This window comes from Octopus bimaculoides, chromosome 20, assembly GCF_046866305.1.
Source record: "Octopus bimaculoides isolate indiv1 chromosome 20, ASM4686630v1, whole genome shotgun sequence".
NCBI lineage: Eukaryota > Metazoa > Mollusca > Cephalopoda > Octopoda > Octopodidae > Octopus > Octopus bimaculoides.
Window position 1 is genome coordinate 25,894,783 of NC_142947.1, and position 12,382 is coordinate 25,907,164.

General features: G+C 41.0%; 1 protein-coding gene across 3 annotated transcripts in view; it reads left to right on the forward strand.

The window, feature by feature from the left end:
• The window catches only part of LOC106868020 (ammonium transporter Rh type B), an 81,510-nt gene that overhangs the window by 54,194 nt on the left and 14,934 nt on the right, over positions 1-12,382 (forward strand). For all 3 annotated transcript variants that reach the window (XR_016237621.1, XM_089338246.1, XM_089338245.1), the window contains exons 5-7: positions 1,714-1,858; positions 2,583-2,746; positions 5,846-5,983. Coding sequence is in view for 2 of the 3 variants with exons in the window: in XM_089338246.1 (XP_089194372.1) it covers positions 1,714-1,858; positions 2,583-2,746; positions 5,846-5,983 (447 nt within the window). In the remaining variant the exon portion in view is untranslated. The remainder of the gene's footprint in view (positions 1-1,713; positions 1,859-2,582; positions 2,747-5,845; positions 5,984-12,382) is intronic.

Sequence of the window (12,382 nt, forward strand, 5' to 3'; positions counted from 1 at the left end):
AACTTTCAAGTCTAAACGCACGCAGAGAGTGAATGCGTGCTCTTCTTTGCTGTCACGTCTGACGAATGAACCATTTTAGACCGAACAGTGACTGGTGACGAAACATATGTTCACTATAAAAATCTCAAGCGCCGAAGACAGTAAGTGGGGTAACACCAGCACCCCGGGCTAAATAAGGTCTTCAACCACGTATCGTGTTGTTATCTGTTTGGTGGGATATGAAAGGTCTAGTCCACTTTGAACCCAAACCCTTTTAAATCTAGAGTAAACGATAACAAAGGAGATCGACTACGAGTAGCTTCAGTGGTTTAAGTCAGCACTAGAAGAAAAATGACCACCAATGGTTTCAAGACGAAAGGTGTTCTTCTACCAAGATAATGCTCGGCTACATACAACGAAGATGACATTCTAAAGGCTGGAGCAGTTTGAATGGGAAACGATGCCTCACCCACCATATTCGCCGGACATTGCCCCATCTGATTATCATTTATTCTGCAGTCTTCAAAATCATTTGGACAGAAAAAATATGAATTCTGTAGACGAGGTCAGAATAGTATTGGAGCAATATTTTTCGTCACGGATAAGTGAATTTAGGGATAGGGTCCTTACAAGTCTACCAAATAGATGGAAGAGCATTGTAGAAAGTGAAGGAGAAAATATTTTAGATTAAAAAAGAACTTTGTTTATCTTAATTTTGAAAACCAAATGTATAAAACAACCGCATTATTCATGGGATAACCCAATACATGCACAAATTATTTAAATGTTAAGTAAGATTATACATTGTTGTTCAGTTAGGTAATATTAGCAGCCAAATGTCTATTACATCTCCAATGTCTTAGTATTAAAAACGTATTAATAGTCCTAGATTGCTGCTAAACGTACAGTATGTACTTGCCTGGAATATATTTCCGATCATAAGTCTATTTAATTAGAAATGATTAAGAGATTAGCAACAGCAATCCATCACTTATATCAAGTATTTTAAGCTATAAAATTCAGGTAAATTTATATTTCAGCTACCCTAATAACTTGATTTTTTTTTATTTGTGGCGGGTTCTCCAAAAGTTTCGATGATAAATGCAGTTAACTGAACACGTACACGTAAAACTAACATGTAAGAACCGAACATCCAACTGACACATGTACCATCTACCTTACGAAAAATTCTTCAACCGAATCAGCATAAGAATATAGGACAAACTGAACTGGATCTTTTGAATTACAGGCGCAATGAAGAGACAAATAAAGCAAGAAAAAGAGATTGACAGGGAGAGAGAGAGCGAGCGAGAGAGAGAGAGGAGAGAAAAGAGAATTGCCCCTCATACGGGAAGTTATTTATTGATCCTAAAAGTATAAACGATAAAATTGACCTCAGTAGGATTTGAACTTAAAACGTAAATATTGGCACAAGGCCAGCAATTTTCCGTGAATACTTATTTTATCGACTCCGAAAGAATGAAAGACAAAAATCAATCTCGGAATAATTTGAACTCAGAACGTAAAGAATGCCATCAATATTTTATTGGTCGACGCGTTAATGGTTCTGAAAGCTCAACGCCTTCGTCGAAGTAACCATTGCAAAGCCTTTTATCGGACGTTCAAGTTTTTTTTTTTTTTTTTGTGCTTGTTTCTATTAACCCTACATTGCCGTTTCATTGTGCTGTTGTTACTGCAGCTTTCTGTTATCGATAATGTCTTTTTTTCTTCCAGGCTTATGACGTTGGGGAATCTATGTACATCCATACATTTGGTGCCTATTTCGGTCTAGCCGTGGCGCGTGTCTTGTACAACGATGACATCGAACTATCGAACAAAGAATCCAGCGTCTATCATTCAGATTTGTTCTCCATGGTTGGTGAGTAATTTTCAACAGTTCAAGGCTGAAAGGGGACAAGAGTTGTAAATGAGAAGCAAAAGAAAGACGAGGAAGAAGAAATATTTCATTTTTCACTTCCGTATTTGATCAATGTGGTTAAACCATTGACTTCACTACTTGCGTATCGCGATTTCAGAATCTAACGCAGGTACGGTCACGTTATGTTTCTTAGGTAAACGAAATACTCTGCATTGTCTTAATCTGAAGACAGTTGATTTTCTCGATTGTAACCTTAAACTTAGACTCTGGTGCCTATAGGAATATGGTACATTTTAGGGAGTCGAATGAGAGGCTGACATACATTAATACAACTTTTGTTCAGAAATCTAGTGAAAGTGATCAGCAGAAAAATCTCAAACCTGTCTTCAAGTAAAGATTTTTGACGCCTGCCCCGTAAAAGAACAAGGTCTTCGATGCTAAGAGTTTTAAATATATGATTAGTTTCACATCCGACCCTAACCCCACGATACAGATTACATCATGAAGTGGAGAGTGCCAGGGATGTGCAAGCTTACTTCGACAGTAGCAGGAGATGCAGGCTACACTAGGTCGAGTAAAGAATTGTTAAAAAACAACATCAACAAGCATACAATATTCTCAGTAACCAAAATGATCCTCACTCCGTTTCTTAGAATTAAGAAGCAAAAAAAAAAAAAATCAGTAATAAGCCAAACATTCAAACTAGTGTCGTCATCTATTTCAGGTACCGTATTTTTGTGGATATTCTGGCCAACTTTCAACAGTGCTGCAGCTATCAAGGAAGCCCAACAAAATGCCGTTCTCAACACACTTCTTTCCCTTTGCGCATGCACTGTCATAGTATTTGCTGCTTCCTCTGTGATAAATAAAAAAGGAAAACTTGATATGGTAAGTTTTTTTTTTCTTTTAGATTTTAACTTGATTTCATGTCTTAAACGAGTTAATACGATTATAATTTTCCAGATTAATAATCTTATCTTCAGAGAAACATTTTTATACTAGTCTCCACCTTCTGAATTATTTTCTTTTTGTTTATGTAAAATATATCATCACGTCTTTTTGTATAGACAGGATGATATAGTCTTGTGTATTCTTTCCAAACTTTTAAAGGAAGAACGAAACGCATAAGATAATATGGAAATATTATAATATGGAAATATTAATAATATGGAAATATGGAAACGTGACAAAACATAAAATAACTTTCAAGCGAAAATAACGGTACCAGCTTTTGTGGTTACGTTGATTAGTACTTACTTTACCAACTCCGAAATGGTGAAACGCAATAACGAGGGAGATAATTCCAATAAGATCAGTTGACTGAAATTAATGGATAATATAGATAATGTAGAGTCAAGCGACTTGCTCGTTGCTTTTTATTGAGTATATTACTCCTGTATACACTATCATAATAAACAAAAAGCTGAATTTAGAAATAAAGGTACATAGTTTGAATCCAGTCCAATACTTTTCATATAACTAAAAATCGTGCATGTATAAATATTTTTGAAACGATTTATTTCAAAAGATTTGATTAATTATCCGAATTATTCGAACTCAGAATCACATTTATTTTCTACCTCCCTCTTTATCTTTGTTTTTTCCGTTCTCGCCATCTTCCTCATTTCTGTCTATCCCTCCTGCCCACCTCTCGTTTCTCTTTCTCTCTCTCTCTCTCTCTCTCTCTCTCTCTCTCTCTCTCTCTCTCTCTCTCTATCTCTCTCTCTCTCTCTCTCTCTCTCTGCTTATCCCGATCCTCTATTTTCTCTATCATTTCCTCACTCACATCTCTCTCGCACGATTTTTCCCGTTTTACAACCCTCCAGATCAATTCACTCCACCTCTCTCTCTCTCTCTCTCTCTCTCTCTCTCTCTCTCTCTCTCTCTCTCTCTCTCTCTTTCTCTCTCTCTCTCTGGTCTGCCTCCTCTATTTTTCCTTTTCCTCCCCATCTTGTAATGGTCTTTCATTCTTCTTTAACCTCTATTTGCTTCTCCATCCTCGCAGGGGGATGAGGTGGTACTACTGAAAGGAGTCTTCTGCATTGTCAGCTTCAAAGACTGACGATTGAACGATCTTGTCTGCGATTTCCAGCGATGCGAATGATGTTTTGTTGGAACAGCAGCCTATGGCACTGCTCTTGTTGTTTATGAAGCTGTTTTTTTCTTCTTCTTTCCTAGTTTCTCAAAACCAAAAAAGCTCTCAAGGGACACTAATATCCAAATATTATGGTTACGAGCTCCTCTGTACAATTGTGTACCACACCAACCCGGTTTCTCTCTTGCCCCGTCTTCCACTTCGAATAGTACGCACATTACGGCCGATAGAGGATAGATTATGCTACCCATAGGCCAGGACTGCCGCTTTTGCTTCTTTGTGAAACATGGTTAAAGTTCCTTTCCTTATCAAAAAACAAAGTTTTTGTTTTTGCTTTCTTTTATACTCGATAATCGACAAAATAACAGCAATTATAATGATTTCTGATTTAGGCACAAAGCCAGCAGTCTTGAGTGGAGGAAGCAAGTTGATTACAACTCCAGTACTTGACCGGTACTTTATTTTATTAACAAGGAAATGATGAAAGGCAAAGTTCACCTCAGCGGAATTCGTACTCAGAATGTAAAGAGCAGGCTTATGATCTAAGGCATTCCAGCTGTGACAATTCCACCTTTGTATGTTGTATATAGAACTTCGTGGCACTCCGTCGGTTACGACGACGAGGATTCCAGTTGATCCGATCAACGGAACAGCCTGCTCGTGAAATTAACGTGCAAGTGGCTGAGCACTCCACAGACACGTGTACCCTTAACGTAGTTCTCGGTGAGGTTCAGCGTGACACAGAGTATGACAAGGCTGGCCCTTTGAAATACAGGTACAACAGAAACAGAAAGAAAGAGTGAGAGAAAGTTGTAGTGAAAGAGTGCATCAGAGTTCGCCACAACCCCCTGCAAGGGCCTCGTGGAGTTTTAGGAGTTTTCGCTCAATAAACATTCACAACGCCCGGTCTGGGTATCGAAACCACGATACTACGACTACGACTCCGCTACCCTAACCACTGGATCATTGCACCGCCACATATAGCACTAGAATATCATGACAATAACCGTCCTTAGAGAGGGGATTTGACTGCTATATCTAAAGGATCAAGTGACAACGTAGACGTTCAATTGTTGGTTCAAATTATCCAGTGTTTTTTTGTTCTTTTAGTAATTATTCTGATATGAGATCATATGTTGGAAAAAATAAAGCAAGTACTTCAAGATAGAGTCATACAAGCTATTTAAAACATATACTTTTGTTGTATTATTGTTCAGTGGTTTATGGCATCATTTCTTAAGTTATCAAAGTCGACCGCTCTAAGGAAACAACTTATTGCTTTGCTATGATAGGCAATGGTTCTCATGCCCAAAACGATATTCGAATGTCTCTGGTAGACTTGTGTCATTTTAGAGAGTATAAGAAGTCATGTCATCGTATCAGAAACTCTATCAATTTTCGGTGAACTTGTAATGAAAGAAATTAATCATCGTAGAATGAAAGATCTGTATTTTATCCATTAAATATGACAGTAGCAGAAACCTCCTGACCGAGCGTTTTAACTGCACAAAAAGTGCAAATGTCGTTATGAAAAAATAACCGAATATTGTGTAAGTATGTTACATCAAACCATTTATCAAATGTTCTCGTTTCTAAATGACCCATCGATAAGTGACAATCCTTTCTGACTACATTGTTGAGAAAAATTACGAGATTTATGATGATCAGGCTTTTCTTGAAAGCATTGGTGACGTGTATAAATTCAAATGATCCGAGTTACCAATTAGAAACAGGTACTCTGCTGGTTTAGCATTAACTACTAGAAGCTATTAGACTGCAGCACAGAAGAGGGGGTAATGTTGTGAAGGAGTTTATGTGGTATGAGGCAAGAAATAACCTTATCTTTTATTAGACTCATATCTTGATCCTTTCTGATTCGTTCTTTTTCTCAGGTTCATATCCAAAACTCTACTCTTGCTGGTGGCGTCGCTGTTGGTGCATGTGCAGATATTCTTTTACAGCCATATGCAGCTATGATCGCTGGGTGTTTGGTTGGCTTGCTATCTGTGGTCGGATTTGTATACATACAGGTAAAAAATACAATTATTCATATTTAGACTTCTTATATGAGAAACAAAGTTCTACATTTACAAGCAAGATATGAGAATCTGAATCAAGAATTCAGTTAAACTTGAATGTGCATTCATTTCAGTTCATTCATCCTTTATGTTTTACTTTTTGTAATCGCAAGACCTTGGATTTACAGATTTTTCGTTTGCTTTTGAACACATGACAATTATACTGATTTCCTTCTTGACCGAAAAATTCTAAATGCAATATTCAGTGGTAAATAAGCATTTTGAATGAGCATTAACAGCTTAAATGAAGGGAAATGTGACAACTGTATTATAGCGTCGAGTTTCCATGCTCATCTTTTATATTGTTTTACTTTTGATTCAGTTTAAAAAGCCCCTGAAGTAAATTAGAAAGATATGACCTTTACTTCTATGTACTTTTTTAATGTATATAAAAAAATAAGTTGAACTATTTGGATCTAATCTGTGTTGAGATAGTGGTTCGGTTAAAGCTTGCAGATAGTGATTCCTTATTGTTAGCTCAAGGTATGTGCTAATAGTTCATCTTAGTCCTCAATATTTTACGATTTGAGTTCAAGTAGTACCAAAGGCTTTTTACCTTTCCTCGTCTTCGAAAAATGTAAAGGTCAATGAAATAGGTTACTAGTTACGCATTAAATGATTCAGCGATAAATTTCCCACGTCCATTTCAAAAAATGTTTGACCTTCTATACATGTTAAAAATCACTGTCATTATTATCTCCCTATTATCCACCACCACCACCACTACCACCACAGTAACATCAGCAACAACAAGCATCGCATTATCTCAATTCAATAGATCAAATTATGTTAAAATGGTTCTGTAATTTCAATACTTATTTGCCATAAATTGAGTTGATTTTATTACAACCAAACATTATTCTGCTCAACCGTGTCTTACAGCAAGTATTAATTTCTACACTGTAGAATAGGTAGCTTGTTTCGCTAAGAATCAAACCGCCGCACTAATTGAATTGTGGTTGTTGAGGTTGTTTAATCCCACGTCAGCTTCGTCCTGTAAGCCTACATATGATAAATGTATTCTAGCAGCATTCATCTCGTCCTTTCTTGAGTTTGTAAGATATTATCTGATGTAGTCTTACATTAGATAATGTCTTATCGTTTTTAAGATGGCAAGGTGTGATCTCATTTCTAGCTGATCTTGTTGTTTCTAGCCGATCGAGCGATAACGAAGGGTCTGCTTTGATAGCTTGACAGGAAGAAATGTTTTTCCAAGCTGGAAAAAATTTGATAATCATTTTTAATTGTGTATGCAAGACCAAATTTGAATTTGAATATCTAGTCCTGAACATTAAGCTTTCACACACACGCGCTCACATATACATACATACATACATACATACATACATACATACATACATACATACATAAACATACACTGACTTTCTCACACATAAACATTCACATACATCACTGTTGCGTCGACGACCCCAGGCGAAGAAATAGGATCTCCCAAGACATATAAATAAAGGCAGTCTGGCCGTGGCAGGTGTGTTGAGTAGAATTCGCGTAGCAGTTGCGTAGCGGTTGAGTAGAGATCATCCGAAGGTGCTAGATAGCAGTAGCGTTGAGACATAACAACCACGCACATATTTGTTTGACCACATTTCCAAGCTCCTCCCTAGTTAAAAGGTGAGCAGTGTTACCCTTGCCATAGTTTGGAAAAGAAGTTCGAAACAACTTACGTGCAAGCTAATAATTGTTTACTTACTTCCAGCTGGTCAATCTTGTATATTCCATTAGTGCTCATCGCTGCAAAATATTTTCCCCATAAAGTTTTTTCTAAGAACGTGAAATTGATTATAATCAGTGAATCGCGCACAAATCTGCACTCTTTTTCAGGTAGAACAGCTTTACTCCTGCTGGCCAGTATTGGCTCGGGTGACAAAAAGCGGAAATATTCTCAAGTTCTGCATCATAGAATCTTTCTAGCATGTTCTATCATGAACAAGCAGTCTCTCACTCTTATATGGTCTTGCGGCGCGTCTGTTCATAATTACAAGTATTTTTTGTCTCGATGCAAATGCTAGATGTTTGTTTACCCGATCTTTTTACAGGTATTTCTCTTTGTCCCGCTAAGCTTCTAGCAACCAACTTTGCCAGGCAAGCTCAAACCACTTCCAAATCATCTTTACGTCCCGACTGCATTCTGTAAACTAGTCAGTTACGACAAGCAGTGTTTAGTAGAGTGTCTCCTTCAACCTGGAAAAAAAAAGTTGGCAGGTTAGCTTATTAGATATATAGTAATGATATACTAAAATTACAATGATCTACAACAGTTATAGCTGCTTATCCTAAAAAATCTCAAACTTATGTAACGCATCTGGTGTGTGTGTGTGTGTGTGTGTGTGTGTGTGTGTGTGTGTGTGTGTGTGTGTGTGTGTGTGTGTGCGTGTGTGTGTGTGTGTGTGGATTAGGGATTTCAAAATCCATGCAGATATTTTATGAGCATACTATTGTAATCCGAACTTGGCAAAGCATAAATACCAGTAGGAAACATCAGAAGCCGTGTATGTCTAACAATTATAACTGTTTCCCTTTCAATTAGTAAATTGTGTGTTCACTTCTAAGAATTTCGTATCAAATTCCAGAGTATATCAGAAAAACACAACGGGGAATGAAAAATTACGCATTTTTAATTAATATTTCCCAGCATATAAGATGCCGATACATGTTTCTGTTATGTAAGGCCCTTAAATGCCATGGTTTCGTATAACTAATTGATTCGCATTCAATCGATTACAGTACTATGTAGATCCAATGATATACACGGTCATTTGACTTTTACAGGGTGTTCCTCTAAGGGACTTTGAAGCGAACGAAATGTAATAGTAGTCGAGTTAAGCGACCAAAACATTATTCAGATTAAGGGAAAGAGAAAATAAAAGGAGGGAAAATGTGGAGGTGGTAACAAAATACGGTGTTTCAAGAATTCGAGCAGCCTTTAAACCAAAACTGACCCTCCTCCGCTTGCTCCGCTATTGGGTGGCCCTACCAGGAGTCTAAATCTCCAGATAGTATCACTCTCAGAATCATTGGAACACACAAGCTCTTCTACCATGACAAAGGGTGACCATGCGTATATACATGGTGGCTATTGACTCATAAAGAAGTATGACTGACGAATTATCTTATCCAAATAGCCGTGAGATTGGAGTTCCGCAGCTAATTCGTGACTGGGCTGGCCTCTTTAGGATTACCGCAGCCAACCCCTCAAGGGAAGTCCCTAGAAAAGGTGAGATAAACATCGGACACGGCAACTCGATCTGGCCAGCATACCGCGGTCAGAACTCTACTAAATCCTCTGCTCTGCAACCTCTCACTTTCGGGAACTGGAACATCCGCACTCTCTCTGACAAGGGCGACATTAATCGACCAGAGCAACGTAGAACCCTCGTTTGCAAGGAACTTGCCCCTTCAACATCGAAGTGGCAGCCGTGAGCGAGTCTAGGCTTCCCGGAGAAGGCAGCATCAGAGAAGCTGGCTCCAAATATATCTTTTGGAAGGGGAAGAATCCTAACGAACTACACATCCATGGAATTGGCCTTGCCATCAAAACGCAACTCGTGGACCATCACAGACTCGTCCCAACTGCCGTCAGTGAGCGCATGATGACTGTTCGGATCCCGTTCATTGGAGACAGATTCCTTACGCTGATCTCTGTGTATGCCCTTACCCTCACATCTGAAGACGACTTCAAAGCTTCGTTCTACAATCTGTTGGACCGCACCATGCAGACAGTCCCCGCGCATGACAAATTCGTCGTGTTGGGGAACTTTAACGGCAGAGTCGGCAGAGTCGGCAGTGGCCTTTGTCTGTGGAATGGCATTCTTGACCACCACGGCATTGGGAAATGCAAAGCCAATGGCTAGCTCCTCCTGGGCCTTTGCGCTGAGCATGAACTCGTCATTACCAACACCCTATTTCGCCTCCTTACTTGACAAAAAAACAACCTGGAAACACCTACGGTCTAAACATTGGCACATCCTCGACTACGTTCTGACAAGACCCAGGGACAGACGAAACGTACGCATTACCCGCTCCATGCCTGATGCAGATGACTGCTGGATGGATCACCGCCTTCTTATTTCTCGCCTTGACGTCAAGATCCTCTGCCCACCAAAGCGGGTCTCAGCAAGCATCCCTTTGCCGACGCTTCGACTGCACCAATCTCCGGAACTCACAGGCATCCCAAGACTTCAGGGAATCCATTGAGAGACACCTGATAGACCTCCCATAGACAACTTTCATTGAGGATCGCTGGACCAGCATTCGTGAAGCCATGACCGCTGCTGCCGAGGAGCCCATCGGCTTTGCCCGGAAGAAGGACCAGGACTGGTTTGACGAGAATGGTAAAACATCTCCCGTCTTATTGAAGCCAAATTGCGAACGCGCCTAGCCCTCGAGAACCATGCCACTGCAGAGAACAAACGAAAACTCCAGTAAGCATCAGCGGAATGCCAGCGGGGAATTCGAGAAGCTCAGAACATCTGGTGGCAGAGGAGAAGCAAAACTATGCAGACCAACGAGACTTGCGCCGCTTTTATGATGCAACCAAGGAGATCTTCGGCCCCACAAGGTCATCAGTGGGAAACCTGAAGAACGCAGCTGGCTCTACGATAAATAACATCCAGGGAATCCTCAATCGCTGGAAGTCCCATTTCGAGTGCCTACTTAACGACCACTCATGCACTCCTGACAATCTCCTCCAAAACACCCCACAGCTCCCCATCCGCCATTGGATTCTCTGCCGCCCTCACGCCATGAGTTAAACAAGGCACTTGCACGCGTGAAGCCGAGGAAAGCTCCAGGACCAGACAACATCCCGTTAAGTTTTTCACACACGGAGGTCCTGAGCTGAGAAATCATCGGATGCTCCTTATCCTCAATATCTGGGAAAGCAAGACCCCACCTCCACGAACGACTTCCGCGATGCAACTATCATCATCATCTGCAAGAAGGGAGACTGAGAGGATTGCAACAACTATGGGGGCATCTCACTCCTGAGTATTGCAAGTAAGATCTTCGCCCGTATCCTACTCAATCACCTCTTCATCCTAGCGGAAGACGTGTTTCCTGAGACTTAGTGTGGCTTTCGACCCTCTCGAGGCATAATCGACATGATCTTTTCTGCCCATCAACTCCAGGAGAAGTGTCAGGAACAACAACAGCCTGCAACGTTCATCTTCTGGGATCTAAAGGTCCCCCATCCTGCAATGTGATCCGTCCTTGCCCTGTTTGGATATCCGGAGGACTTCATTGCCTTGGTTCGCTCCATCCATGACGGTGTGGTGGGTAGGGTATGCCATCAAAATGCCCTCACAGACCCTTTCCCATCACTGAGGGTCTTAAGCAAGGATGCGTCCTGACACCAACCTTTTTCTCTTTGTACATGGCCGCATGTTCAACAAAATCCAACTAGACTCGCCTGCCATCAACATGCGCTATCGCTTAGATGGCGGATTCTTCAATCTCGCACGCCTCCGTGCAAAGACGAGGACCTCCGCTATCTCACTCCTTGGGATGTAGTATGCCGACGACAATGCCACTCCGAGCGGTACAAAGGACGATCTTTACAACGCGGCTTACAATCGCTTCGGGAGGCACGTAAACACATTAAAGACCAAGACACTGATCCAACCTGCACCAGGCCAGAACAGTCCACCTACAAACATTAACCTCAACGGCCAGCCCCAGAAGAAGTTGAACACTTCACATACCTTGGAAGTATCCTTTCGAAGACCCCCACGTGTGAAATGGACGTGGAGAACCGGACAGGGAAGGCCCACTTCGCCTTCGGCAGACTCAGCCAACATATATTCTTCAATCACGCGCTGACCATCCGGACAAAGATCATTGTCCTGTCAACTCTACTCCACGTTTGTGAGACTTGGACGTCGTACCACCGTGACTTCAAGCGCCTTGAATGCTTCCAGCAATCGAAGCTACGGCAGATTCTCAACATACAATGGGAAGATCACGTTACCAACAATGAGGTTCTTCGCTGCACCTCACTGCCAAGTGTCGAAGCCACCACTCTACACCATCGTCTCCGCTGGGCGAGTCACGTCCAGCGTATGGAGCCCTCTCGTCTTGCAAGGATCATACTCTACGGAGAAGACCTAGTGGAGGTCCGAAAATCCGTTTTAGAGACCAGCTGAAAAGGACCATTGCTCAAGCTAACATCCAGCTATCCTCATGGGAATAGGTTGTCACAGAATGAGGAGGCAAAACGCAAGGAGAAGAAAGGAGTGTCTCCAACATCCTCGACCTGAACCGACCATTCCGTGCCAGTTCTTCCCACGACTCTTTCACCACCGACTTGGACTCCAGAGTCACTTTCGGCACAAA